The sequence below is a fragment of the Pungitius pungitius genome, chromosome 2 (assembly GCF_949316345.1).
Source record: "Pungitius pungitius chromosome 2, fPunPun2.1, whole genome shotgun sequence".
Lineage (NCBI taxonomy): Eukaryota > Metazoa > Chordata > Actinopteri > Perciformes > Gasterosteidae > Pungitius > Pungitius pungitius.
Genome location: NC_084901.1, coordinates 5,218,224 through 5,242,271, shown reverse-complemented (window position 1 = coordinate 5,242,271; position 24,048 = coordinate 5,218,224). Strand labels below are relative to the sequence as shown.

The 24,048-nt window shown below is 46.6% G+C and overlaps 2 protein-coding genes across 4 annotated transcripts in view; one reads left to right on the top strand and one right to left on the bottom strand.

Moving 5' to 3' along the window:
• cacna2d4a (calcium channel, voltage-dependent, alpha 2/delta subunit 4a) overlaps window positions 1–24,048 on the bottom strand; it is a 65,572-nt gene that overhangs the window by 26,541 nt on the left and 14,983 nt on the right. Inside the window, exons 13-28 of one of the 3 annotated variants that reach the window (XR_009942864.1) lie at window positions 23,882–23,960; window positions 22,812–22,945; window positions 21,625–21,702; window positions 21,460–21,540; window positions 21,305–21,379; window positions 21,111–21,197; window positions 20,938–21,009; window positions 20,733–20,794; window positions 20,510–20,577; window positions 20,379–20,424; window positions 20,196–20,293; window positions 19,940–20,033; window positions 19,708–19,800; window positions 19,404–19,531; window positions 18,691–18,765; window positions 17,895–17,960 (exon numbers count right to left, since the gene is read on the bottom strand). Coding sequence is in view for 1 of the 3 variants with exons in the window: in XM_037460354.2 (XP_037316251.2) it covers window positions 17,895–17,963; window positions 19,404–19,531; window positions 19,708–19,800; window positions 19,940–20,033; window positions 20,196–20,293; window positions 20,379–20,424; window positions 20,510–20,577; window positions 20,733–20,794; window positions 20,938–21,009; window positions 21,111–21,197; window positions 21,305–21,379; window positions 21,460–21,540; window positions 21,625–21,702; window positions 22,812–22,945; window positions 23,882–23,960 (1,264 nt within the window). In the remaining 2 variants the exon portion in view is untranslated. Of the gene's footprint in view, window positions 1–17,894; window positions 17,964–18,690; window positions 18,766–19,403; window positions 19,532–19,707; window positions 19,801–19,939; window positions 20,034–20,195; window positions 20,294–20,378; window positions 20,425–20,509; window positions 20,578–20,732; window positions 20,795–20,937; window positions 21,010–21,110; window positions 21,198–21,304; window positions 21,380–21,459; window positions 21,541–21,624; window positions 21,703–22,811; window positions 22,946–23,881; window positions 23,961–24,048 lie in introns of all 3 variants that reach the window. The other 2 variants (XR_009942865.1, XM_037460354.2) reach the window with 2 other exon arrangements.
• lrtm2a (leucine-rich repeats and transmembrane domains 2a) lies at window positions 858–12,762 on the top strand. Its single transcript, XM_037460356.2, has 6 exons — window positions 858–990; window positions 9,424–9,653; window positions 10,131–10,256; window positions 10,752–10,840; window positions 11,116–11,273; window positions 12,223–12,762. Exons 1-6 carry the CDS (start codon window positions 912–914, stop codon window positions 12,735–12,737), a joined length of 1,197 nt encoding a protein of 398 aa, XP_037316253.2. The 5' UTR covers window positions 858–911; the 3' UTR covers window positions 12,738–12,762.

The following is a 24,048-nucleotide window of genomic DNA, read 5'->3' as shown; positions in this document are numbered from 1 at the left end:
AACAAAATGACAACTGTGAACAACATATCAACCATAAAACTAGTTATGGTGCAGACGTTGTTTACGTTGTACACAAACAACTTGTTTTTTTTTTTCACCACAACTTTCCTTGACAGTGGATCCCAAGCAAAGATTCGTACACACGAACGGATGAAACGGCGCTTTGCGAGGGTTTGGTTCCGTCCCTGTGTTTCCTAGTGAAGGACTTGATCCTTCTCTCTTCTCTCCCATCTTACCTTTCCTCTCCCTCCCTCCTCCCTCCCTTTGTCCCTCTTTGTGTGTCTCTGTGCCAGACACTAGCAGCAAGGGGTCTGTCTGAAGGAAAGGCAAACTGATTGTGTAAACTGCAAAAAAAAAAACCTAAATACATATGTAGTGTTTGCGCCCATGAAAAAATGTGAGCGCTGCTAGCGCGCATGCACAACGTGCACGCACACTTGCACACAAGGGGGTAAAAGTGCAAACCCGCGCATACGCACTGAAATACCCGTTTAATAAATGCAAGGAAGCCATTTCCAAACACAGCATCCTGCTGCTTAAGCCTTCATGGCTGCTGGCGTGCGTGTGTGTGTGTGTGTGTGTGTGAGAGTCCATGTTAGTTCATTGCAAAGTAGCCCCATGCAAAGACAGTTTGATTGCATTTTGTCAAAGAAGTAGGGGTTATAAATGGGACAAAATCGCTTTTCCCCTTAAATGTAACAATCTATTCTCATTCATTTCCTTCTCTCTACCCACAGGTGCTTCGGCGTAGCCTTTCACGGTCGGCGCCCTAGCGGGGGCCGAAAGGCATGGCGGCTTGACGTCCCCCCCCCCCACCCCCTCCCCTCCCTCCCTCGGCCCCCTCTCCCCACCCCGTCTACCGTAGCCCCGCCCCCCTCTTCAGACCGAGGAAGGCTGCAGAGCTCCGTGTCATGCTCCCCCACACCCACCCCCCCGTGGGCATCGGCCTGCCCCTCCCCAGCTCTGCCACCTACCACCTGGCCAGACCTGGTAAGTCCGCGTGAGCACATTGAAAAGATGAGAGGGATGAGAAGGGCATGTGTTACTCCCCTCTCCTCTGTTTGATTCCCATCTTTTGTTCTCCTAACGACACATGAAAGGAGGGAGCAACTGTCTGTTATGGCAGCAGCTGATGATGATGATGATGATGATGATGATGATGAAGCATCATGCCCGGACGGGGCAGGCGCAAGAGGGCGAGGCCGTTGAGCGCGCTTTTCGCCCTCGCGTGCCAAGTCCTCCCCGCGAAATGCCACATTGCTGCATGCGTTATTACCGCAGTTTGTGGGAACCAAGCAACGCAAGGGAGGGAGTGATGGGCGAGGAGCCCGCAGGTTGTTTAACAGCCTTTTGCTTTGTTTTCCGATCCATTTTTATCCATGTCACACTATTTCATTTCCTTTTTTCTTCTCTATGTTTATCCCTTCTGTGTGATCCTCATCTACTTCTCACCATTCTCGCCTCCCTTTTCCCCTTTCAGCCGTCTAGTCTTCCCCCTTTCCTCCTCCCCCCCCCCCCACTATTCCTGTCTCTTCCTTTCCTATACCCCGGGTACACTGAGTACAAAAATCTGTCGGAAGTCGGGTGGCATAGCAACAGATACGACAGCTGTGTGCGTGTGTGTGTGTGTGTGGTGTGGATTAGACAATGGAGTGAATGGATCCGGCTCTCTGAGAGATTCCACACACTTCCTCAGTTAATACGCAAACATGAATGCTCCTTTCTGCATTCTCTCTCTCTCTCTCTCTCTATCTCTCTCTATCTCTTGTTGTACATCTAATAGGACACAAGCGTACATACGTATGTGCACGTGACATAAACAGGGATCTTTGTCTTCATGTTGGGGAGGTACTTTTGTTCCAGAGGTGTCAACGGCCCAACGGCCCCCGCAGCCCACTGTGTAACACCGGAGACACTAAAAAGGGCAATACCATCTGTCAGACCCTTCACACTCGCACACAGCATCTACGTACTGTATATACGTCAATGGATACAGCACCCTCCGGTTCTCTTGGTCTCCCTCCATCTCCATCGCACCAACTCAGGCCGCATACTTTTCGGTCCTAACTTGTCCTCAACCTTTCGTCCATCAATAAGACTGCATTACCTCATTCAGTTTCCATCTCTCCGTTAATTTCATTAGGTTTTGTCCACATAATTCTTGTATTAAGAGTATTGCTAAATCCTTTTCTCTTCTAGTCATTCAAAAGGTTCCATCTCTTCCATGCCATTTCGTTTTTGGCATGAATGTAAGGCTGTATTGCCAAAACTGTCTCTTGCACTTAGTGAAATTCAATATTCTTTTTTGAAACAAAATGTGCATTATCAATCCTGCAGAATGTTGTCACCACAAAGGTTTTCTTGTCCTTTGCTTTTTACTGCATCTCTATTTTTTTCTCACAAAGCCTATCTCTCTGATCTCTGATGTTATTATTCCTCAATAATACACACACACACACACAAACACATGAATCACTGCAAGATGCACAGGAGTGGAGAGGGGAGAAGATGTCAGATTAATACAGTGCAGAGAATGTGTTGCAATCATCAAGGATGCATTTTCTTCTCACGAGGATGAAGTTCATTTAGAATATGACAGGCAGAAGGAACACAAAAGGTGCTTTCCATTCAGTGATCTGTGTTGAAAAAAACCCAGCAAAGTTATCCTTTCATCATCAGTAAAAAGATGAACAAGTAAAAATAGAGTTCTCAGTTTTAGCTCCGTGGGTCATATTTTGAACTAATGGTTGTAAAACTATGACAAAACACTGTAGCCTACACGAGGCAGAGGTGATAATGCATTTCTGAAAGGTTTTGGAGGCTGCTTTGTGAATAATTAGAGTGTTCAAACCCAATGTGGCTCAGAGTAAAAACAAAGAAAGTTCCAAATGGTAAATAGATACAATTGCATCAAAGCTTGTTGCATAATGTATTAGTCATTTGAAATACATTATTACTAGTGAAGTGTTTTTCATTGCTGGATGGTTTGTACTTAGAAGTAACTCTACATGTTCTTTTGAAAGATTTCCATTTGAATTGAAAAAGGAAGAGAGATGGAACATGTGGATATTTTGCTGGGCGTGGTGGAAACCAAACAGAGGAGAGGAGGAGGAGGAGGAGGAGGAGGAAGAAGGGATGAGCAAGAACAGAGAGGCACACTGAAAAAAAGAAGACAGTGATGAAAAAGAAAGGAGGAAGAGACCATCTACTCGACTCCCATTCACGCATCAACACACACTGTGCGCGCGTGTAGGTGTTTATGCACCTCGACGGAGACCCAAAGGAACCCGCCAGATTAACTCAGCACGTACTCAGAGTGACGGATGGGAGGCGAGGCTTCGCCTATCATCAGAGACCCTAATGCACCGACTGAGGCCAAAGCCTTTGGAGTGCAATCGAGCCATAATACGGCCATTTAGCATCGTTGCCATCGTGTACTCATTGCACTGCAGTGACTAAGGTGATACAGCGTCATGCTCGGAGGGGGAGAGAGAGAGAGAGCGAGCGTGGAGTCACACGATGAAAACTCAACGTCGCTGCCGGGCTGTTGGATCGGTCGAATGCATCCCCTGTGCCACCAGACACTGGTGAGAAGTCATCACCGGGTGGTTAGTAGCTGGTGGAACTTTTTCCGCCCCGCTGGTTGTTGGAGTATGGCTTGAAGCCGCAGCGGTGTGACAAAGTGTGTGTGTGTGTGTGTGTGTGTGTGTGTGTGTGTGTGTGTCGGTATGTATGTGAAGCACGAGGTTTGGAGCGGAGCCTGATCCCTCAGTGATACATGAGACTCAGAGTTAAATAGAAACTGGAATGAAAGCTTGTTGGCAAACCACCCAAAGCATCTGGCAAGTTATACTATGTAATCAATAGCCATTTTAATGTAATTGAAAGTTATTTGGAGAAGTCGGGTTCACAAGTACTCAAGTTGATTCCAGAGTCAACCTCAAGGTTCCTCCCTTGAAGGACAACTGGCATTTTTAGTCTAATCATTGCCCACCATCTTTCTGCCCTTCAATGGATAACACTGATCTCTCTAGGAATACAGAACTATCACCATCTATACGGGCCGCTGATCTCCTTGCGGCTTGGTGTAGGACTTACGGTTTGTTGTGTTGGTGCCAGCTTGGCTACCAGCGTCATCTAAGGATCTGAAGATTTCTATGGCTCAGGTGACCTTGAACTAGCTCCAGCTGGACACCATGCCTGCAGAAACCTGTATGTCTGCAAGCAGGTGTTTGTCTTCCTCTTTGAACAAAGTTCAGTTTGGTACAGGTGCAACAGGAATATGCCAGATAAGACACACACACACACACACACACACACACACACACACACACGTTACTGGCTAACTTTTAAAGGACGTTGGGAGGGACAGGTTTGGATAATCCTCTGTACCACAAACGGTGCCACTCCACTTTAGCACTTCCAATACAGCATTCCAATTAAGTCCAGTGTGGATCCAGCATGAGGCTGAAAAGCTAGCAGGGCTTATTTACGATAAAGAAATAGTGCTTGACCCAGCAAGTAAACATAGAACTGATTTCCTGGATAATGTAGCAATTTGAGATGTGCTCGATTTGTCTTTGTAAACACATTTAAGAGGTCATCCAATTAACAAGGTAGAAGTTATATATATATATATATATACAGTATATCCATCCATCCATAAAAAATGCGTAGATGTGTGTGTCCGTGCCCGTTGGATCGCCACCATCCGTCAATCCATCCTTTCTTATGAATGAGTGGGCATACATTAGGACTTGTCACACATCAAAGGCAAAATGTGTTCTATTCTAGGCGCACCGATGCAGATGTGACATCCGAGCATCCTTAATGTCCTCTCCAAATTCCGCATGTACTCAGCCTCCAACTGGGGCCCGGGCGAGTGGTCAGTAGAAAGCGATGTCACGCGGTGGTGATGGTGCAGTGAAAACATGGAGCTGAAACTCACCTCGAATTATGCTTCACCAATAATTTGTTCGTATCCCTTTATCTCCCCCCCCCTCCTCTTTCTCTGTTTTATCAGTCACTCGTGCTAATTAAAAGCCACTGTCACAAAAGCAAATGTCTTTGCATTTCAGACTCTCCCATGGGCCATGCCTTTGTGTGTTTTTTGGCGGGCGTGCGTGCATCTTAGTCACAACAAATTGATACAGATGAGGATGAGTTACGGAGGCAGCTCAGCCTACATTTTACCCACTCACTCCCTCCAAGTGAAAATAATGATCCTGCCCTCGCGATGCGAAATTCTCCAGGAGAGGAATGGATAGGGGGGGGAGGCAGAGAGGGAGTGGGTGGGGGGAGAAAGGGACAATGAGAGACAACAGATGTGTGAAGAAGACGTAGAAATAGAGAGAAATATTGGAGAAAAAAAATCGTGAAATGTGAAAAATTAAAAATAAAAAAAAACATTTGAAAGAACTACTACAATCTCTCCTCTTCTCTCCTCCAGCAGGAGTGCGGCCTGCATCCCTGCACCCTGTTTGAGTGTGTGCCAGCATGACTCTCTGTGTGTGACTAAGCGATTAAGTGCCCGAGAGTCAAGCAGGAAGGTTGTGTGCGTGACAGAAAAGAAATAATGTGAGTTCAATTACGGGATTTTACGTGAATCTCAAACTTCTCTCCTTCTGCTTTCTCTCTCTTTTCTTTTTTTTTTCCCACGTCGCCCGGTTGCTACGGTAACACGGCGTCGCCGTGTCAATGTTGAAGTAATTTGGTGACACTCCTGAGACGGCGATGTTATACGCGTGTGAGTTTTGTGTATTGCTTCATACCTCTTTGACAAAGCCCTATAGACAGAAAAGCCCTGCATTGAGTGGGATGATGGACTGAATAGTGAAAGAAGACATCCAAACACGCACAAACACCCAAGGGGAACACACGCACACTCTGGCTGGCTATTTGCCATCCGCTAACTAACCGACGTCTCGGTTTACACCGGAGATCAGACCTCGGACGTATCTCACAGACCCCATTGAGGCGTCGTAGATGAGGGATTAAACCTCAGACGTGACGAGACGTCAGACATCTCTGTTACTCAAATAGGTGATGGCAATTATCATTGTTCACATAAATAAATACCAATAGTTTTGTAACATCCACGGATCAAAATAAAAAAGGGGCCTTGCAGACAATATTTAACATTAACGTATAATCATCATCATATTGATGACCATAATAAAAGATTATGTATACTGTCAACATTATTCCAGCGTTATTGGTGCGACAGAGCTTGAGGAGGACCAATCACTTGAATTATAACGCCCATAATGTCGTTAAAATATGCTTTAAGTTGAGTTGAGTTTCTGTTGATTCACGCTGCAACTAAAGATGGTTTTCATGAGTCCGACATCAATAAATCTTTCAATTAATAAAACTGAATAGTGAAAAATCCTCATCACAATTCAAGTTGAGAGGTTTGAATTGTTACCCACACCTCAGCATGTAGGCGGGCCGGCGATTTGTCTCACAGGAGCCGATTGCAAACGCTTTGGCTCAGACCTCTACGCACTGAAGTGTTAAGAAACGCGGGCCAGCGGGTCGGTGGCCGAGAGGACAGCTGGTCGCTCTGGTAATAAGAGAGCCGAGAGTCTGTCGCCTGCACGGAAAACAGCTCGGCCCCTGGTAACACGCAACTGGGCTCAGTAAACCGAGGTGCCTGTGGAGATGACATCATTGCTGGGTCCAGTGTCACCCTGGGGCCCCTGGATATAAACTTACAGACAGCTGAGGCCCCGGAGGTGTTAAGCAGTGTTACCTAGGAGACGCTGTGAAACATCACAAACATTTACAGGAGTCATATGACTCCTCGTTTGTGTATACATATATACATATATATATATATATATATATATATATATATATATATATATATATATCTTTAACAATCTTAAACAAAAGCTGCAATCACAATTTACCTGATTTCTTTGCAATTTGATTTGATTTGAAACAAAGGGGGGTGACAACTTGAAAAACAACTTTTACAAAAATAAAAAAGTAGGTTTGATATATGGGATGAAGACAAATCCCCAAACCTTCTTCAATGTCATTCTAAACCAAATGGTGATCAGTGTTGCTTGATCTTGGACTGTGCATTTCCCTGTGCATCTGTCTCTTATGCTGTCAGAGTTGCCTCAGCATCCTTGCTTCAATCAAACAGGGAGATGGTGTTGCATTTTAATGCCCTGTCTCAGTTCGTTTCCCATCTCTGCCCGCTTACATTTGCCCCAAAAAAAAAAAGAGTCAGCACTTTCGGCTGCAGGCTGCGTGCCGCATAACAGCAGAGGGGACCTCAGAGAGCAGCTCAAATAAAACCAAAAGAACCACCTCCTCCATGGGGGGGGGGGGGGCGGGTTGCGGTCGGGGCGCGAGAGGTCGGAAGAATGAGCGGATATAAAAAAACACCTTTATCAAATAAAGCCTGCATAGAAGAACCCAGAGAGATAAAAGCTGCGTAGAGATGGCCACAGTCTGTCTGGAATCAGACATGGTATGGGTTCCCCCCCACCAGCTCCCTTTCACTCTCTGCCAGTCTCGTTACGGTGCTTCTACCTCTGAGTGACATCGTTATCACAAATCTCCCGCACCACTGCGGCCTTTCCTCACACGTTCCAGGAGAAATTCCCTGGCTGCCCTTTGCAGGATCCTTCCGGATTGCTCCCGAGGACAGGATGCTTCAGGATACTTTCAAATCACCCCCCTTTCATCCATTTGTGAAGCGGCATTCATTTTTTTCCCCCAGAGATTAGGATTATACCGGCGGACGGAGCGGAGACGGATAATAGACACGGGAGGAGCGGAGCGGTCACGCTCAGATCTCTATTACGAAGTCTTTACTTTCCAAAGCCTTTATTGGTTCGGATTACACAATGGGGCAATGTCCTGGGTGAGGGAGGTCATGTTCGGATGTCTGTGGAAAAATGGATATTTCTGAGGTGTGTCCTCATGTAGTTTTAAAGGGTGTTAATGACGTTCTGTGTAATTAACGTTCTACTGCCTGTGGAAATAAGTGATAAGTGAGACAATTATTTGCTGTTGAAAATGAAACAGACATAATAACCCTGTATACGCATACAAAAACACTTTTCAGGTATGTGAATTTGACTGACAGCTTTCCAGTTATAGGGTGTCAAATCTTCCATCTTTTGAAAATGCACAAAACTTGAAGACTCCATTCTCTTTGCTGTGTTGTAGCTGCATATTATCCTATATCCATTCTCCAAAATGCCAAACTGTCCCTTCAATAATAGGATTTAGAGGTGATACATAATTCAATTCTCCTCTCTGAATTCATTCCCCATGAATTAAGTTAATCGTCTCTCCAGTGGTGTGTTTAAAGGAAATAAAACACAATTTTAATGTGACATTTTAAAGCCTCCTCTCAACTTTCTTTCTCACTGCGTCGTCACCGTGAGAGACTGACAAGCAATATAGTGGAAGGCAATGGGGCCTTTAATGTGAGTGAGAGGAAGGGAAGAGAAAATGAGAAAGAAAGTTCATCCAAATCTCTCTAAATGTACTAACAGGATGAGACAGAGTGCGACAAAAGGCAACGGCACGCCGGGAAATAGATGCTAATATTATGCAGATGATGAAATCTGCTGATGAAGCGGCGTCGTGTCAGGAAGCAAAAGCGCTGTCTCTCCGTCTGGAGTGTTTCCTAATATTACGCTTTGTTGGTGCTTAGCACACACTCGCACGCACAAGCATATGCCCACAAGCACACACACACACACACACACACACACACACACACATACACACACCCAGAGAGATAAAGCCATGCCAATAAGCCATTGGACGGAAACAAAGTCAGTCACTGTAACGAGACACGGAGGGAATACAGAGCAGTGCCAAGAGACTCGACTTGAAGGAGAAAGATGAAGAGACTGCGGCGGGCGAGAGACAATTGTGGAGTGGAGTGGAGAGAGGGACGGACAGAAATGAATGGATATGAAACGGATTGAATGAAAAAGCCTCGTTTTATGGATAAAGACGGAAGAAGGTGCAAATAATGACGGACACTAAAATAAATGGAAACGGAAAGGAAGGAACAGGTGATGAGTGGAGATGATTAAATAAATTGTGCAAAATGAAATAAAAACAGAAGGGATTCCACTCACTGCTGTGAGGAGCACACAAACACACACACACACACACACACACACACACACACACACACACACACACACACACACACACACACACACACACACACACACACACAGACTTTGTGCAAATGACTGACAGCTAGGTATCTACCAAAAAAACGGATTAAAAAAAAAAATCCACATAAAAGCCCTTTGAATTCATTGGGCTCTACGTGCTCACTTAATTCTTCCACGTTCCCTGCGGTCTTTCCTCCTGATCATGTTATCTACCAATAACCCTGCTGTGTGTCTTCGCTCCTCTTATCTCCTCCTCAAGCCTTCCTCCGCGTCCTGTGCCTCCTGTCGACGCTGCTGTCGCCGGCCTCCTCCTGCCTGCCTTCCTGTCGCTGCGGCCCGGGCGGCGCGGCGGTGGACTGCGGGGGCCGGGGTCTCTCCTCGCTGCCCCCACTTCACCTCCTGGCTCCGGGGAGCCGCTCCCTCCTGCTGGCCAACAACAAGCTGGCGGCGCTGGGAGCCTCGGCCTTCGCCAACCTCTCCTCCCTGGAGGTCAGGGGCCCTGATTTTTATTAGCTGTATGTCAGCAGTCGCAGTTTTCCTTTCACCCGGGCGGTTGAATATGTCGATTGCTTTATGTGCCGTGGCAGGAACGGCGTTTAAAAAAAAAAAAAATGTTATGCCCCGACCTTGCACACTGAAACTCCCCCGGGACAATGAGTGACACTCTTATCTGAGCAAACTGCAGACAACCTGTGCTCTCAGTCTGGAGAAAAAAAAAAGTTAAGAAAAGCGGACGTTTTCAAAGTCCTGCAGGGGCTGCTCGTCGTTTGCAGATTGGGTGCAAAGCACAGCCCAGTTGCTATTCAAAATATAAGAGCAAAACATGATGGATAGGCGATGTATTACCACACTTCCACTGTAATAAAGTGCTTCATTCCAAACAGCTGCTTGCATTGTTGATCTATGGAGATTTTGTACACTAAACCAAAATGTCAAATGTATTTTTTCCATCTATGTGCTTTCCAGGAACTGGACCTCTCTAATAACTACCTGGATAACTTACCGGCTGGATTATTCAGAGACATGTCCAACCTGACGAGACTGACTCTGCACAACAACTCGCTAACAGTAATGGACAGAGATCTCTTCCAGGTACAACACCACGCACGGCGCGCTCGCCAAGAGGCTCGCCGAGGCCGCGTTGAAGCCCAGAGTCACACAGCGGCTGGTGCTAAATTGCTAAAACAGCCACGCATTGTTTGAAATATACCACCAGATCAGCTAAATAGCCCCAAACACTGATGCGCCGGCTCAAACCGCTTCCCTCCCCGACTGCTGCTCCGCTGTCTCTGTGCGGGAGCAGAGCCAGACCTAAGAAGATATACACGACTGGGATCGCGGCCAGGCTGTAAATTTGGAGTAAATTGTTTGCTAAACACTCTCATCCACTGGTAGTTGCACCGAGGCGGTCCGCAGGGTGAGCCGCGTGTCGTGACACCTCCCGGGGACACTAAATCGTACGAGATAAAGCCCATCGGGCGACGCTTGCTGAGCCTCTCTGGCATCAGTGAAAAGAAGCCAATGTTGAGATGGGGTAAATGTACCGTACAGCCAAAGGCCCCAGAGCTTGTTTTGATATTTCTACAGGGTCTGGGTGGTCTTCAGAGCCTGGATCTGTCCCTGAATGGGCTGTCCTCTGTTCCGCTGGGGCTACTGGATGAGCTGCAGAGCCTCAGGTAGAAATCTACACACACTCTGAACACATTAAATCACTGTTCCCTGAAAACACACTTGTGTGTGCGAAATTAAATAACAAATGGTCGAATTTATATTCAATGACCTGTTTTACTTCATGCATGCAGTTTTGCAATTACAATTTCATATTAAGATGTTCAGCAGTACACTGGTTGGCTAGTTGTTTTTTTAAATCTGCGCCACAAGGGTACAAGGTTTGTCTTATTTGTTGGGAGTTAAAGCTGAACTGATGAATTCCTCTCTGATTATTTCATAGGTGGCTGTCCCTGGCAGGTAACCGGCTCCATGGTTTGGAGAGGGCGGCGTTTGAGCCGCTCGCAATCCTGCAACACCTGGAACTGGGACACAACCCCTGGGAGTGTGACTGCAACCTCCGTGATTTCAAACACTGGATGGAGTGGCTGCTGTACAGAGGTAAAGGGTTCGATTCTCCTCTTCGCCAGTGACGCCCGAGGTCCATTTGTGAAAGTGCTACATGAAGTCAAAGATAAGCCTGCACCGGGCCAGTCGGTACATACACCTCAACGGCTCATTGTGTGTTAACCACGCTTCTCCGCCGGCTGTTAATAAATCAGATAACCGCAGCTGCTCTGCGCTCCCTCATCATGTGTAAAAATCTACATTCACCTCGGCGCCTCGGGCCTCAGCTGCCCCGCTAATAAAGCATCGCTTCGTCCCCCCCCTCACCCCCCCCCCCCCCATCCCCCCTCCCGCCTCGCTTCATTCTGCTTCTGTCCCGCTTTGCCGGGCCCGATTCTCCATCTCGGTCAGCCTGAGGTCGACACGCGGCGGGAATATGATTGAACAATCGCCAGAGCAGCAGAGGGAGCCGCGAAGAGGGGCCTTTTTTTTTCTCCCCGTATTTGAGCGTGAAGGGAATGGCCGCGCGCGTCGTGCAAAGTGAGACAAAGCACCGAGCACGCGTCGAAACGCTGGGATGAAAGCGCCTCACCCTCATCCTTCCCCTTCACGCCTCACGGTCACGCGGCTCCGCGCGTCTTGAGGTAGCAGATCGGAAGCCCGACCTCCCGAACAAATGCGGACACTAAATTGCCACGTGAGGATAACAAAGCGGAGACGCGCGCCCCGCTGCCGCCTGTGGGAATTAATGACTCAGATGTTTCTCTGCTCTGCTGAAGCTAGCCATGTCCTCGCATGAATTATAGAAGAGCTTAGTTGAGGCTCTCTAACTTTAGGCTAGAGAGCCTGGAAAACTGTGTGTGTGTGTGTTAAGTGGTGCATGACTCATCCTTGTTTTGGCACAACCACCCAACTCTACCCCCCCCCCCCCACCTCCTCGGTTAATTGGTTTTGCAAATGACCCCCCCCCCCCCCCCCCCCCCCCCTCCTGGCTCCTTCACAGGGGGGAGCGTGGACGCGGTGGAGTGCACGCTGCCGAAGGACCTCCGTGGACGGGACATCCGCGGCGTTCCGGTGGAAATGTTCAACTACTGCCTCCAACTCGAGGACGAGAACGGGGGCGCCGGAGGGGAGGGGTCCCGCACGGGACAAGGAGGCGCCCCGCCCTGCAGCAGGAACGCTCTCAACCCCAGCGGGGCCACGCCGCTCTCCCACGACGGCTCCCCTTCAAACGCGGGAGGCGGAGGAGGAGGTGGAGGCGGCGAGGCCCCACCGGATTGCGTCCGCGCCCGCTACCGGCCCGTGAGCGTGCGCCGCGCCATCGGCACGGTGGTGATCGCCGGCGTGGTGTGCGGCATCGTCTGCATCATGATGGTGGCGGCGGCGGCCTACGGCTGCATCTACGCCTCGCTGATGGCCAAGTACCAGAGGGAGCTGAAGAAGCGGCAGCCGCTGATGGGGGACGGGGAGGCCGACGGCGACGAGCGTGAGGAGAGGCAGATATCCTCCGTGGCCTAGAGGGGGCGTGGCGTGGCGGAGGGGGGGGAGGCGAAAAGGCCGGAGGAGCGGAAATTAAAGGAAAAACAAAAAAAAGGGCTCAAAGGGGACAGAGACTGAAGAGCTTGTTTCATGCGCGCGTGCAGGAGGGGGGGGGGGGGGGGAGTCGCGGTATCTCTCCAACTGATACCTTTATCACCCTCTCTGCGTCCTGCTCCTATTTTTAGGCCTTCTCCCCCTCCGGTGTCCCTCTTTCCAAACACTTCACACACACACCTCATGCGTTTTTTCATGCAGTATCTGTTGCCAATGATCCCTCCCAACTCGCCTACCAAACCACCTACTGCTGCTGCTGGATTTAACACCATATCGGACGAGAGGACGACCGACTTAGTAATCTCTCTAGTACGAAACATATCATTTAAGCCGTTAGAGGACGCTCTCGGAGTGCGGTCAGTCGGTATTTATAAAAACTAGATTGAATTTTCAGGGATGTGCGGTATGTCTGTTGTCCGTTGGACCAATATTGATAAAGATGAGAAGAAGAGGTTGTCTTAGGTCGTGCCCGGCTCTCGTTGTGTTTGTGTCTCTCTCTCTCTCTCCACACACAAACGTCTCCATTGCCAGTAGTTTGTGCAAAAAAAAAAAAAAAAAAAGAAGAAGAAAAAAAAGGCCAGGACCACAACCCGGACCCCTCGCTTCCCCCTCCGAGTCCCAAAGAATCCGTTAAATTAAAATGTATATGCTCAAAGCCCTCTCTTTTGTTGCAGAGAGGATACTCTGCGTTTGTAGAATCCACGTCTCGAGGCTCGTGTCCCACGAGGCGTTTTACAGGAAACCGATTGAGTAAATAATCAATCACGGATGGCTGGACTTATTCAACGCACCAGGTCAGAGACAATGATTGGATATTTGGACCAGATTTGTTTCTCTCTGGACCGATAACATCCTCTAAGCTCTGTTGGGGATTCTACACTTTAGTTCAGTAGGGAACAAACCATTTGAACTGGAATTTCACTCTGCTGTATCTTTCTTTTTTTCGCTCAGACTCTTGCTTACATGATGATATGATGATGGGTATTATATGGATGGATTAAAAGCCACTTATTGTGGTTTGTTATCAACTCACACTTGTTTTTCGTGGGCTTATTGAGCTTAAGAGGACCACGGACTTCACTTTCAGATTGATTTCACCCCCTCAGAGGGAACTGTTTGTGACTCTGGCATGGAAGCACTATCTCAGAGTCAAGGACTACAAAACGTCAGAATCCTGCACTTTATTTCCGTAACATGATCTCCTTCTGGCCTCCCTTGCCCTCATCCTTCCTCTCTCTCTCTCTCTCTCTCTGAAACGGACGATTTGCCCAAAGGGATTATAACGTACGAGGCATTCAATAAAACAACGTTGCTAATTCCCCCCCCTCTTCCCCATCCTTTTATCGCCCCCTTCCCTTTGTCCATCCGGTGATATTTTTGGACAGTATGTCACACTTTCTTAAAAGACTTCCACATCCTTCTTTCCTCTCATCCATCCCCCCGTGTCCCCGTACCGTAGCTCTCTTGTGTTCTTCCCTTAAAGGTCAGCAATATGCAATGGCTGGTCACCACAACACGAAAAAACAAAAACGACGTCATCGCCAAAGAGTCCTTCTGTTAAAAACTTAGTAATCGTCACCATATTTGAGAGGAATCCTTTGGCGCTCCCTCGTTCACCAGATGAGGTTTTGTCTGCTTTGCATGGTGTTTGCTCAAGTGTCCTCGTTCGCGCACTGAACTGTTCACGTCGGCTTCAGATGTTTCGCCCTCAGTGATGACACTGAGTCTCAAGAACCTGGCTGTCATTGCATATTGGTCCCCTGCAGGGGGAGCCGTTGTCCCCTCTCAGTTTAGCATTGGCTGGGAATAAACCTATATTTATAGTGTTTTATCTTATACCTGGGTATGATGCAGATAACTATCATTGTACTAGTCTAATATGGTGTGTTGGCCCATCGATCCCCAAAATGTTTTTTTTGACGTGACTGTTCACAGTTTTCTGTACCACTGTATGATGTGCGTCTTTCGTTGTGTTCATGACTTCTATGTTTTGTTTTAGTTTGAAAAGCTGTGTGTTGTTCATTTGTTTTATTGATTTGTGTTTCAGTAGCCGTCACAGTTTCCGCATAGAAAGAGTTTGGCCATTGAGAACGAAAGCGTCTGCATAATGCCTCGTTTATACAGTTTATCAGGGAGAGACAGTGAGGGACAGGACCATTTCTTTCTGTTTTGTATCCTACAAATAATATTCAATTATGCAGCCGATCTAAAATAACTTTCGGGCAGAACATTTGTGTCTTCAAGATGTTGGGGTTGATTGCATTTTTTTAAAATTTATTTTACAATATCCCAAAACGATATTATAATGATGCTGTCAATTCAAAAGCCTTGTAGTAGATTGGACGTGAGATCAGAGAAACTACTATTAAAGACACACCCTGACCTCGACACCTTCACAAATGCTGCCTTCATGAACACTATAAAACTCCTTAAAGAGGACCCCCCCCCCCCCCCCTCCGCCCCCTTAGAGTAGCTGCATGTGAAAATATTTGTTGGATACTGAGCTGTTCTGATGTCAAGATGCACATAACTCTGTAGACATACTGGATCCTGAATTGCAGACGAAGTGTGAACGCACTTTTTGCCACAGCGTTCACCTCTCTGATGCAAGTGACAGCAAAGACGCTCAGGTAAAAATTAATAATCAGCCTCTTCAGGAAGAAGTGGTAGAGGGGGGGGGGGAAGAAAAAGGCGATGGCTAAACTCTGTCTATGAATGTGGCACCATTGTCCTCTCAGCCCTGGTCTGCAGCTCTTGTGTTGGTGGTAGCTAAGTATCTTAGCTAGCAGAAAAAAACCCTGTTCCTATAGCCTGTGTGTGCAAAGAAAAATAAATTATAGTTTGTTACGTAAAATGTGCAGCAGCCATGATGACTGAGGGCCTCGAAAACGGCGTGTGCGTTGCCCCGAATAACCTATGGCGCCTTGCGTTGCCATAACGACTGTGGCCGTGACAATGGCGATGTGATGGGGACGCTGAAGCGCTAGCGGTCGGTACGAATGGATTTGAATGAAAACATATTACACTTATGTCAAAATGAAATCCAGAGCCCTCCCAAGCACTGAAAGACAACTACGACAACTAGATATTATTTCAACACCATCAAAGGCGGACACAGTATTATTAAGATATGTGCTGGATAGAATATAAATTAATGAAGCATTACATTTTCTGTCAGATTTAAATGTGACTAATATTCGTTAAACAATGTAAAATTCTCCTCCGAACACAGGATTAAATGAAAAGCGTGAATCCGTTATGACATCAGCTCCTCTGTATCTCATTATCTGTCTTTTGCCCTCTGACACCTCTCACCTTTCTCTCTTTTTCATCTTCTCCGCTCACTTATCTTGTCTCAGTTTATCTTACCTTCGCCTCTCCTCCCATCATTGCTATAGTGTTTTCACCTTTTGGTGCTTCTCGTCTCTGCCCTCTTTCATCCTTTGCTCTCCGTCTGGTCTATTGTGTCCACCCCACAATCCCCGCCGCCCATTCTTTCCTCTCTCTCATTTTTGTCCTCGTCTCCTCCTCCTCCTCCTCCTCCTCCGTATCATATGCCTCTCTCTATCCTTCATTATTTCCCTGCTCGCTCTTCTTTTTCCCTTTCTCTCCCCCGTCTGCTTCTCAGTCACTTGGAAGCGCGTTGGCTTTATTTACATACATTCTTGTCACGTCTGCCACGAGGCCACACTGATCCACGCTGAGCCTTCCAAGGGGTGTAAACACACCGTTCTTGTAGTTCTTGATTTTTTCGGATCGGCGTCTGAAATGCCGAAATCCTCGGCCTTCAATCACCTGCCACCAGATCCGTTAGAAAGCCCCGGAGGCACTCGCTGGGATTCTGTATCGGACAAACGCTGACACTCTGTGGCTACAAGTGCAACCGCAACCCTTTTTTTTTTTTTGAAAGTGTAGAAAGGGGGGGCGAAAAAGAGACACAGCAAGTGAAGGGAAGGGAGACGGGTCCGACAGCTCAGCAGTACAGAGGTTAGGAAAAGAGAGATGTGTGTGTGTGTGTGAGGGGGTAAGGAAGAGCATCAAGGGGCGAGACACAATGACTTAATGAGTGTGTGAGTGTGTAGCTTTGTGCGAGGGTGTGTTGAAGAAACTCAAAGTGGGCAAGTGCATAAAACATTGATGTCGTCTTTCCCTCCGTGGTGGATGTAATAGTGATTTAAGTTGCTTTTACGTCACAAGAAGAAACGTGGGCGATAGAACATCTCTGGATCGGACACACTGTGATATTGAAGTTCCTGAACAAAAAGGATTAATGAATTAAGAATGAGCAGCAGTGACTGGAAGGAGAGAAAAACATCTATTTTGAACTCGTTCTCTCGCTTCTCCATGCGCTCTCTGTTTTCCAACTCCAAGTGTCACATGATCTTCACACCGAAGACAACTTCTGTGAAAGCTGCGGAAACCCACGGTTTGTGTTGTTCGGCGCGTGTTCCTACCCCCGCCTCTCTATCGGGATGACGAGACACCGCATGCGTACAGGCGTCCACTAAGACACGAGGACACTCTCGGGGGTGATTGGGGCTGAGGAGTGTGTCTGACGCAGCAACACAAACAGCAGCAAGCGGTGCAAAAAGGGCCAAAGATGATGAACTCTGAGACAAAAACCACCCAGGCATCAACAGCTTCATAAACCGTTTCCTCTGAGGGATTAGGGGCTAGTGAAGGAAACAGGTATTCTCATGGTCAGCATGAGAGCTGCACTGGCACATCAGCAGGTCACTGACACGGACGTATTTGTGTGTGTGGTTCATTCTTGACCTTAAAAATACGTAGACCGAAAAAAAAAAAAGATCCATTTAGTTACTTTTCTGCACCTTTTGAATTATTAACAGATAAAGTTTGCCCACTTGGACTTGCTCAGATGCCCAAATGAATTCAAATTCATCATGCTGATTGCAAAGTGATGCTGTAAGTGAGCCAACTCCATGTCACCGACTAAGCCGTCAGTTTTACCCTTTGAAGAGGCAAGAAAAGACAGAGAAAAGAAAAAAAAGAGGCACTAAAGTGCTCTAAATCTGTGTAAAAAGGAGAGAGCGTGTACTGAAACAAAAGTGGTCGTCCTACCTCCTGCGATGGCAGTTCTCTTCCCCACCGTCACAGTGACAGCCGTGGTGGCGATGACTATCCTCCCTGCTGGTGGAGCAACACACGCAATCAGCAGGAATGCACACAACTTCATCAATAAATGCACGTGTTAAGCCAGGATGCATGCGGGCACATCCCGGACACATAAAAGGTCCTTCTGCGTGCACAAGAATACGCATGCACAGGGGGGGGGGGGGCAGGAAGTACAGAACAAAAACGGATTATGCTCTAACATAATGAATGCATCGTTTGTATGCTTCCTGCCACAGCAGATTGCGTTTGACTCAGAACGTGATCCTTAATAAAGTCATTAATTCATCCCCTTTGTGTCTATTCACAGCCGTCGTGTCCAGCAAACCAGAATCCAGCCCGATTAATATTGTAAGCGTTACGCAAGCGAGTACGGAAGCTGCTACACTCATGACAAAGGTATCTTGTGTCTGTACTCTGATTTTCCCCGTGCTTGTATTTCATTTATTCATAATTGTATTTTATAAAACAGAACTATAGCATGCAAGTGTGACCAACACACTTTAAGGACATAATGGGATTTCTTAGTGTGAATCATAATGTTGCAACAGGACGAGGTTCTTCTCCAAAGGGAGTTCCTATACTTCCATTGCATGCTCGTGCCTCAAGAGGAAAAGAGAGAGGAGGAGAAGAGGAGGAATGACAATGAAGAGAAAAAGCAAACAGCAAAAGGCATTGGTCAGGCTTTTGGGTGGGAGGGTAGAGCCAGGAGGCATGCCTAGTAGACGTAAAAGTTTTCCTCTACCCTCCTCCGCTTCAAGCTCGACCTCCTCTTCGCTCAAGGTGGCGCTATAGTCGGCCTCATAGTCCCTGAATATGTCTGAACACAACAAGCTGTATCTAACATCAACCTAAAACATGTACGAGGCCGTTTGTTCTCATGGCCGCGCCAAACACAATCTCAAAATTGAGCTTCGAACTTTCTAAAGTGTCGACGTGTTAAAATATCCAAACACATTGTCAGGGTTTTAAATCCTGTGTAGATTAAGCACATCATTCGGCAGCTGTTGTATGATGTGTGATGTTTTTAACCCTGGGGGAAACAATTAAGAGTTTGAAAAGCACTCAACAAACTATATTCCAATTTGAACCTCTGAGTGTTCAGGGAGGGGCGGACTTATCAGCCTCATTCTCGCTGAATATTTCAGCAAAATTGCATTTAAGTCTGTGCCACTCAGAAAAGATTACATTCAAATTCCTATCCTTTGATTCACTAAAAATGAATTTCATTCAAGCAGCGCTCAGTAAGAAAAATGAAATGCTGTCAAGCTCCGAAATCTCATCTTTTCTCTCCCTTTCATTTCTTGACTACATACACACATGGAGTTTAGTGTTAGTGTGATGTGATGATAAACATCATGAAAGTAGCTGTTGACTTTGTCACAATGAAGCTCCTGATCGTCTGTCCGTGGGAGGGTGTTTGAACGCGCGTTTGCTGAGTAGCAGTATTTCCTTTACCTCTCGTCTCCTGTCTTGGCATGTAGTAAAGAAACTGTCCGGCAGGGTACTCGGACGCTCGGCGGTACCACACTGGGAAATGGTCCAACGTGAACATATTCTCCATGTCTGTGGAGGTCAGGAAAGATCTGTGGAGGAATAAAAGTAACCTTAAACAAAGACAAAGGAACAGGTGCTTCACTTTTGTCAACCACCAGAGGGCGAACTCTCCTCTTACTTTAATTAAAAAAGACTTATTTTACTACAACGTAAAACCTGTTGGTTGGGGACAATAATAATTTGATGTGCCGTTGTTCTGACTCACTTGCCAATTCTTTTCTCAACACCAGCGTATCTCTGGAACCTCATCAGGCCCGAACGGGTCCCCAAGAATGCAGTTTCTACCCCCTCGACCACGCTGAAAGAGAGAGAGAAGAGAGTGAGCCATGCAAAAAGGGGAAGGTGGAGCAGATAGAAGGGTCGATATTTGTGATAAAGTGATCAATCCTGTAAAAAGCTCATGTCTTAATTGAGAATGTTTGCGTGTTAACAGTCACCCAGAGGTGTTGAGCATGAGCGCGGTCCAGTAGGCTTCCATGGGAGCCGTGACCATGGCATCAAATAGAGTTTGTTGCAACAACTGCAGATCACCTGTCGGATATAATAGAACAAAAGAGATTGTATTAATCACACCAAGGACTGAGGTCAAACATTGAGGACATAAATATTTAAGGTTTCTTTTTTTTTCAACCTGAATCTGCGGTTTGTGCACATACAAATAATTGATATGCTGAGATAAAAGGGTCCACTTACACTCCATATTTGGTTCTTTGCCAGTGAGGTATTGCACCACAGCCTGCAACTGGCTCAGCTTACGATGGGCCGGGTCAGTATCCGTCTCACAGTAGGTCCTACGAGGACACACACCACACTAATGAAGGACTCTCAGTGGGAGTTTCTACCCCTTCACATGGACGGAATCCCATGATATCTCACCATTCACTGGCTATGGTCAGGTCTGGAGCCAGTAAGTCGTGAAGACCTGAGATAACAACGATATAAACATCAAAAAGGCACAGTAGAGAGTAAGAACATCTGGATAATATCAAAGAATCGAAGAGACTTACCCTCCTCAACAGAGACGTTTCCGATGAAGATATACTGTCCATATCCTCGAGTCAGCACTATACCCAGACTGTCAAATACAGAGAAGTTATTTGTTTCTGACAGAAGGAAAATACATCTTGTTACGTTATATTAATCATTTCGAGCAGGTAGGCGAATGCTGCTCTGTTGGATAATTGAAGACTTGGACCCTTTAATTGATCCTGTCAAAGCGATCAGACGAACCTAAACGGCGTCTCGTTGATGACGGTGTAGAAGTAATCGTTCTTCAGGAACATCACTCTCCTCTGTGAGGGACACAGGGTGGGACAGAGCGGACGTAAATGATGGCAAAAGCAGAGGGGGAGAAAAAAAAAAGACACAAAAACCTGAATAATACGAGATGAAAGAGAGGCTCTACTCGTGTGACACAAAGAGCCAGCGTACTCACTCCTTTATCTACGGATGCTCTCACGTCCAACGCCATGGTCCCCGTTTGTCCTCTGACCATGGCGGTCCTCAGCTGAAACACAAGCGTCACACACTGAGCAAGCGCCTGTCTCCACGCAAACCCACAATGACAGACAGCGCAGCTCACAGAGATGTGTTTTGCGTTGGGCTTACTTTCTCCTCGGTGTCTTCCCATTCCACCTCCATCAGATCGACGCTGTTGTAGTTGGGTTTTGGCTTTAGCCTCTTCCCCTCTTTGTACTGTCGCATAAATAAAGAGTCTTACTCCATATTATCCGGCTTAGGTGAATTGCACACACATCGTGTTTCTCAGCTGCAATCATTCACAATGCAATGTTTTTGTGTACCAGAGGGCGCAGGTCGGGGTGAGACAAGATGTAGCCGTTGTTGGTGATGAGGAAAGCGTAACCGTGGACGCCCAGCTGGAGAGACACAGCGGACATTATATCACGACTCAAACGTCACTCAGGAGGGGGGCACATACGCTGTGGGTGGTTTGTACCTTGTATCTCGGGGCCAATCTCATCAGTTCCTTCAAGGCCACATCCGTCCCCACCACCCCCAGCAGAATCCCGTGTGACAACTACAGGAGACACACAGCAGGTTTGTGAAGGCATCTTTTGAGGCTAATTGTATCATTAGTGATTGAAAAAAAATGAATATTTACAGTCTCTTTCTTCTTGCTGAACACAGGCATGGCCACCGAGGTCATAAGGAGCAGGCTTTGGGCCTGACTGTTGAACAGCTGTAAATGAATACATGAAGAACGGACACAATGAATGCAGCACCTTTTCCAGCGATTTCAGGTGAAAAAGTATTTCACAGAGCATCGACTAATCTAGGCTAGCTAACTAAGGTTACATTCACATTTTAACCAACGGAGGACAACGACTGTACATAAAGAAGCAACTGATTATATGACAGATATCAAAGAAACTACATACTGTATTCTATTTGTTTTATCAAGAACGGCGCTACTTCAAAAAAGAAAAGTTACAGCTCCACGATTACCTCTTTTGTGGTGGGGAACTGAAGGTGAAAATGAAAGAAAAGACGACAACAAGCATGAAATGGCAATGACCACATATGACGGGCACGGTACAGATGGAAACCGGCACTGAAATAATAGGAGGGATTTTAACTAAAGGCGCAGGCAGTGAAGTAGCTTAAGATGCACTTAAAAACAAGGAAAAATAGAATTTTATAGTAATTTCTGATTGAGCAAATTGGCTTGGCATTGACTTCGGCTGGCAGTGTTGATAGCCACATTACAACGGGCCGTATGTGTATATTTAGGAGATCACATTGCAAGTGAAGAAAGGGTCGTATTATGCTGCTCCCTTAGCGGTTTCACACACAAGCTAAATGGTACTTCAAAAAACCGTGGGCGAACTTAACTTCCAAGCTATTTTAAAAAATGCGTAATTAATGGCACATTTCAAAGGGATGAAAGAATATATACTTGTCTCTCGCCATTAACTATTGCACATATTAATTCAGGTCCAATAGTGGTCCGCCAAGACTGGGAAGGTACGTCATTCTAAGTATCAATTCAATCTTCTAGCAGCATCCTAGAAACTACAGAGAACACCACGAAAGCTTTATAAACACCAACCCATTTCTGCCCAAATAACCGCTGCAGAAAATGGCTTCATAAGAACCTGGCAACCACCCAGCTCTCTCATAGTTGAAATAAATAATACCCCATGTGAGACATCCGTAGGGGACTTTTCCAGCACTTTAATGGATCACTTGCTAAAGTAACAGCACAGATCCTAAACCAGCATGACCTTGTGACCACATGAGCTCGGTAACACTGAAGCAAGACAACTGAGTGCGACAGAGCAGACTGACCACGCTGTCCATGTAGGCCTCAGTCCAGATGATGTCGTGATCGTGGTTGATGACCATTGGTCGGCTGAGAACGTGCAGGTACTCCATGACGTTCTCCTGGACGTCAGCCAGCGTGGAGACGTGCGTGTAGTAACCTGCAGCACACACAAATGCACACATGCGTGACACTTGTGTCCCTTAACTAAGATGAAATAACTGGATCAAAGGAAATTCTCACCATAATCCCTTTTTTTTAAAAATCTTTCTGCTTCTGGAATTTGGGTTGTACATTTAGATTAATAAACCTATTCATCCGACTTCAGAAAGCGTTGCATTCTAAAAACAAACAAACCTTAAGCCGTTTCAAATGTAGAAAAACAACCACACTTGAACATCCCGTCATTTCCACCGGGCTTTTCATATGTTTTCACAGCTTGGCGTAGTATGCCGTTCGTGGCATTTCTACAACTGGGAAACAATGACGTCAATGGGATACCTGCTGCTCAGTGACAACAGGCTGCTGAAGCACTGCCAGGTACAAATGTGTGCAACGCTTTCCCCATTTTCACGATGCCTCCACAGCAGTTTAGGTTGTGGATACCATCAGGTAGACAAGCTCCCTCAACCAAAACTGTTTTTAGGCTTTTGCAAAAAGAGCATGTGTGTGTATTTTGTGCAGCCATTTTGTTGTTGGCAGAGGCATGTGCCAGTTCACGCAACAGAAGGGAGTGCACCTGTTACCGATTACACACAGAGTCACACGCGAACATGTGACATTGTTTGTCTTCGCGGTGTATCTTTGTTGATAATCAGGTATTTAGTCAGGGATTTTCGCTGTGCACAGAGCAGGATAAATGTGATTATTTTCAGGTCTGAGCTGCTGCATGACCCCATGTAATTCACAAGAGGGCAGCACCTGATACCAAGGCCCAAACAGCACCACCTGGGCACAACACAGAATGCCAGCGGACCTCCTGTTTTATTCAATACTAAGCAATTCACTGAAGTCTTTTTCAAATCCTTGACTCGATCCTTTGCTGAATTAAGCAAACGTTTTGCATGACTCTTGACCGATCGCTCCCTTTTTTTACCCTTGTTGTTGCAGGCGATCCATTTCACATTTTCAGCAAACGTCATCTCCCGTCCAATCAGATAGGTGAAAACTCGAACCTGGGCAGACAATAAAGTATGTAGTGAGAAGGGGTGAGAAGCAGCTTTAAATAACGACTGTCAGTGATTTGTGCGTTACGCTGTTGTC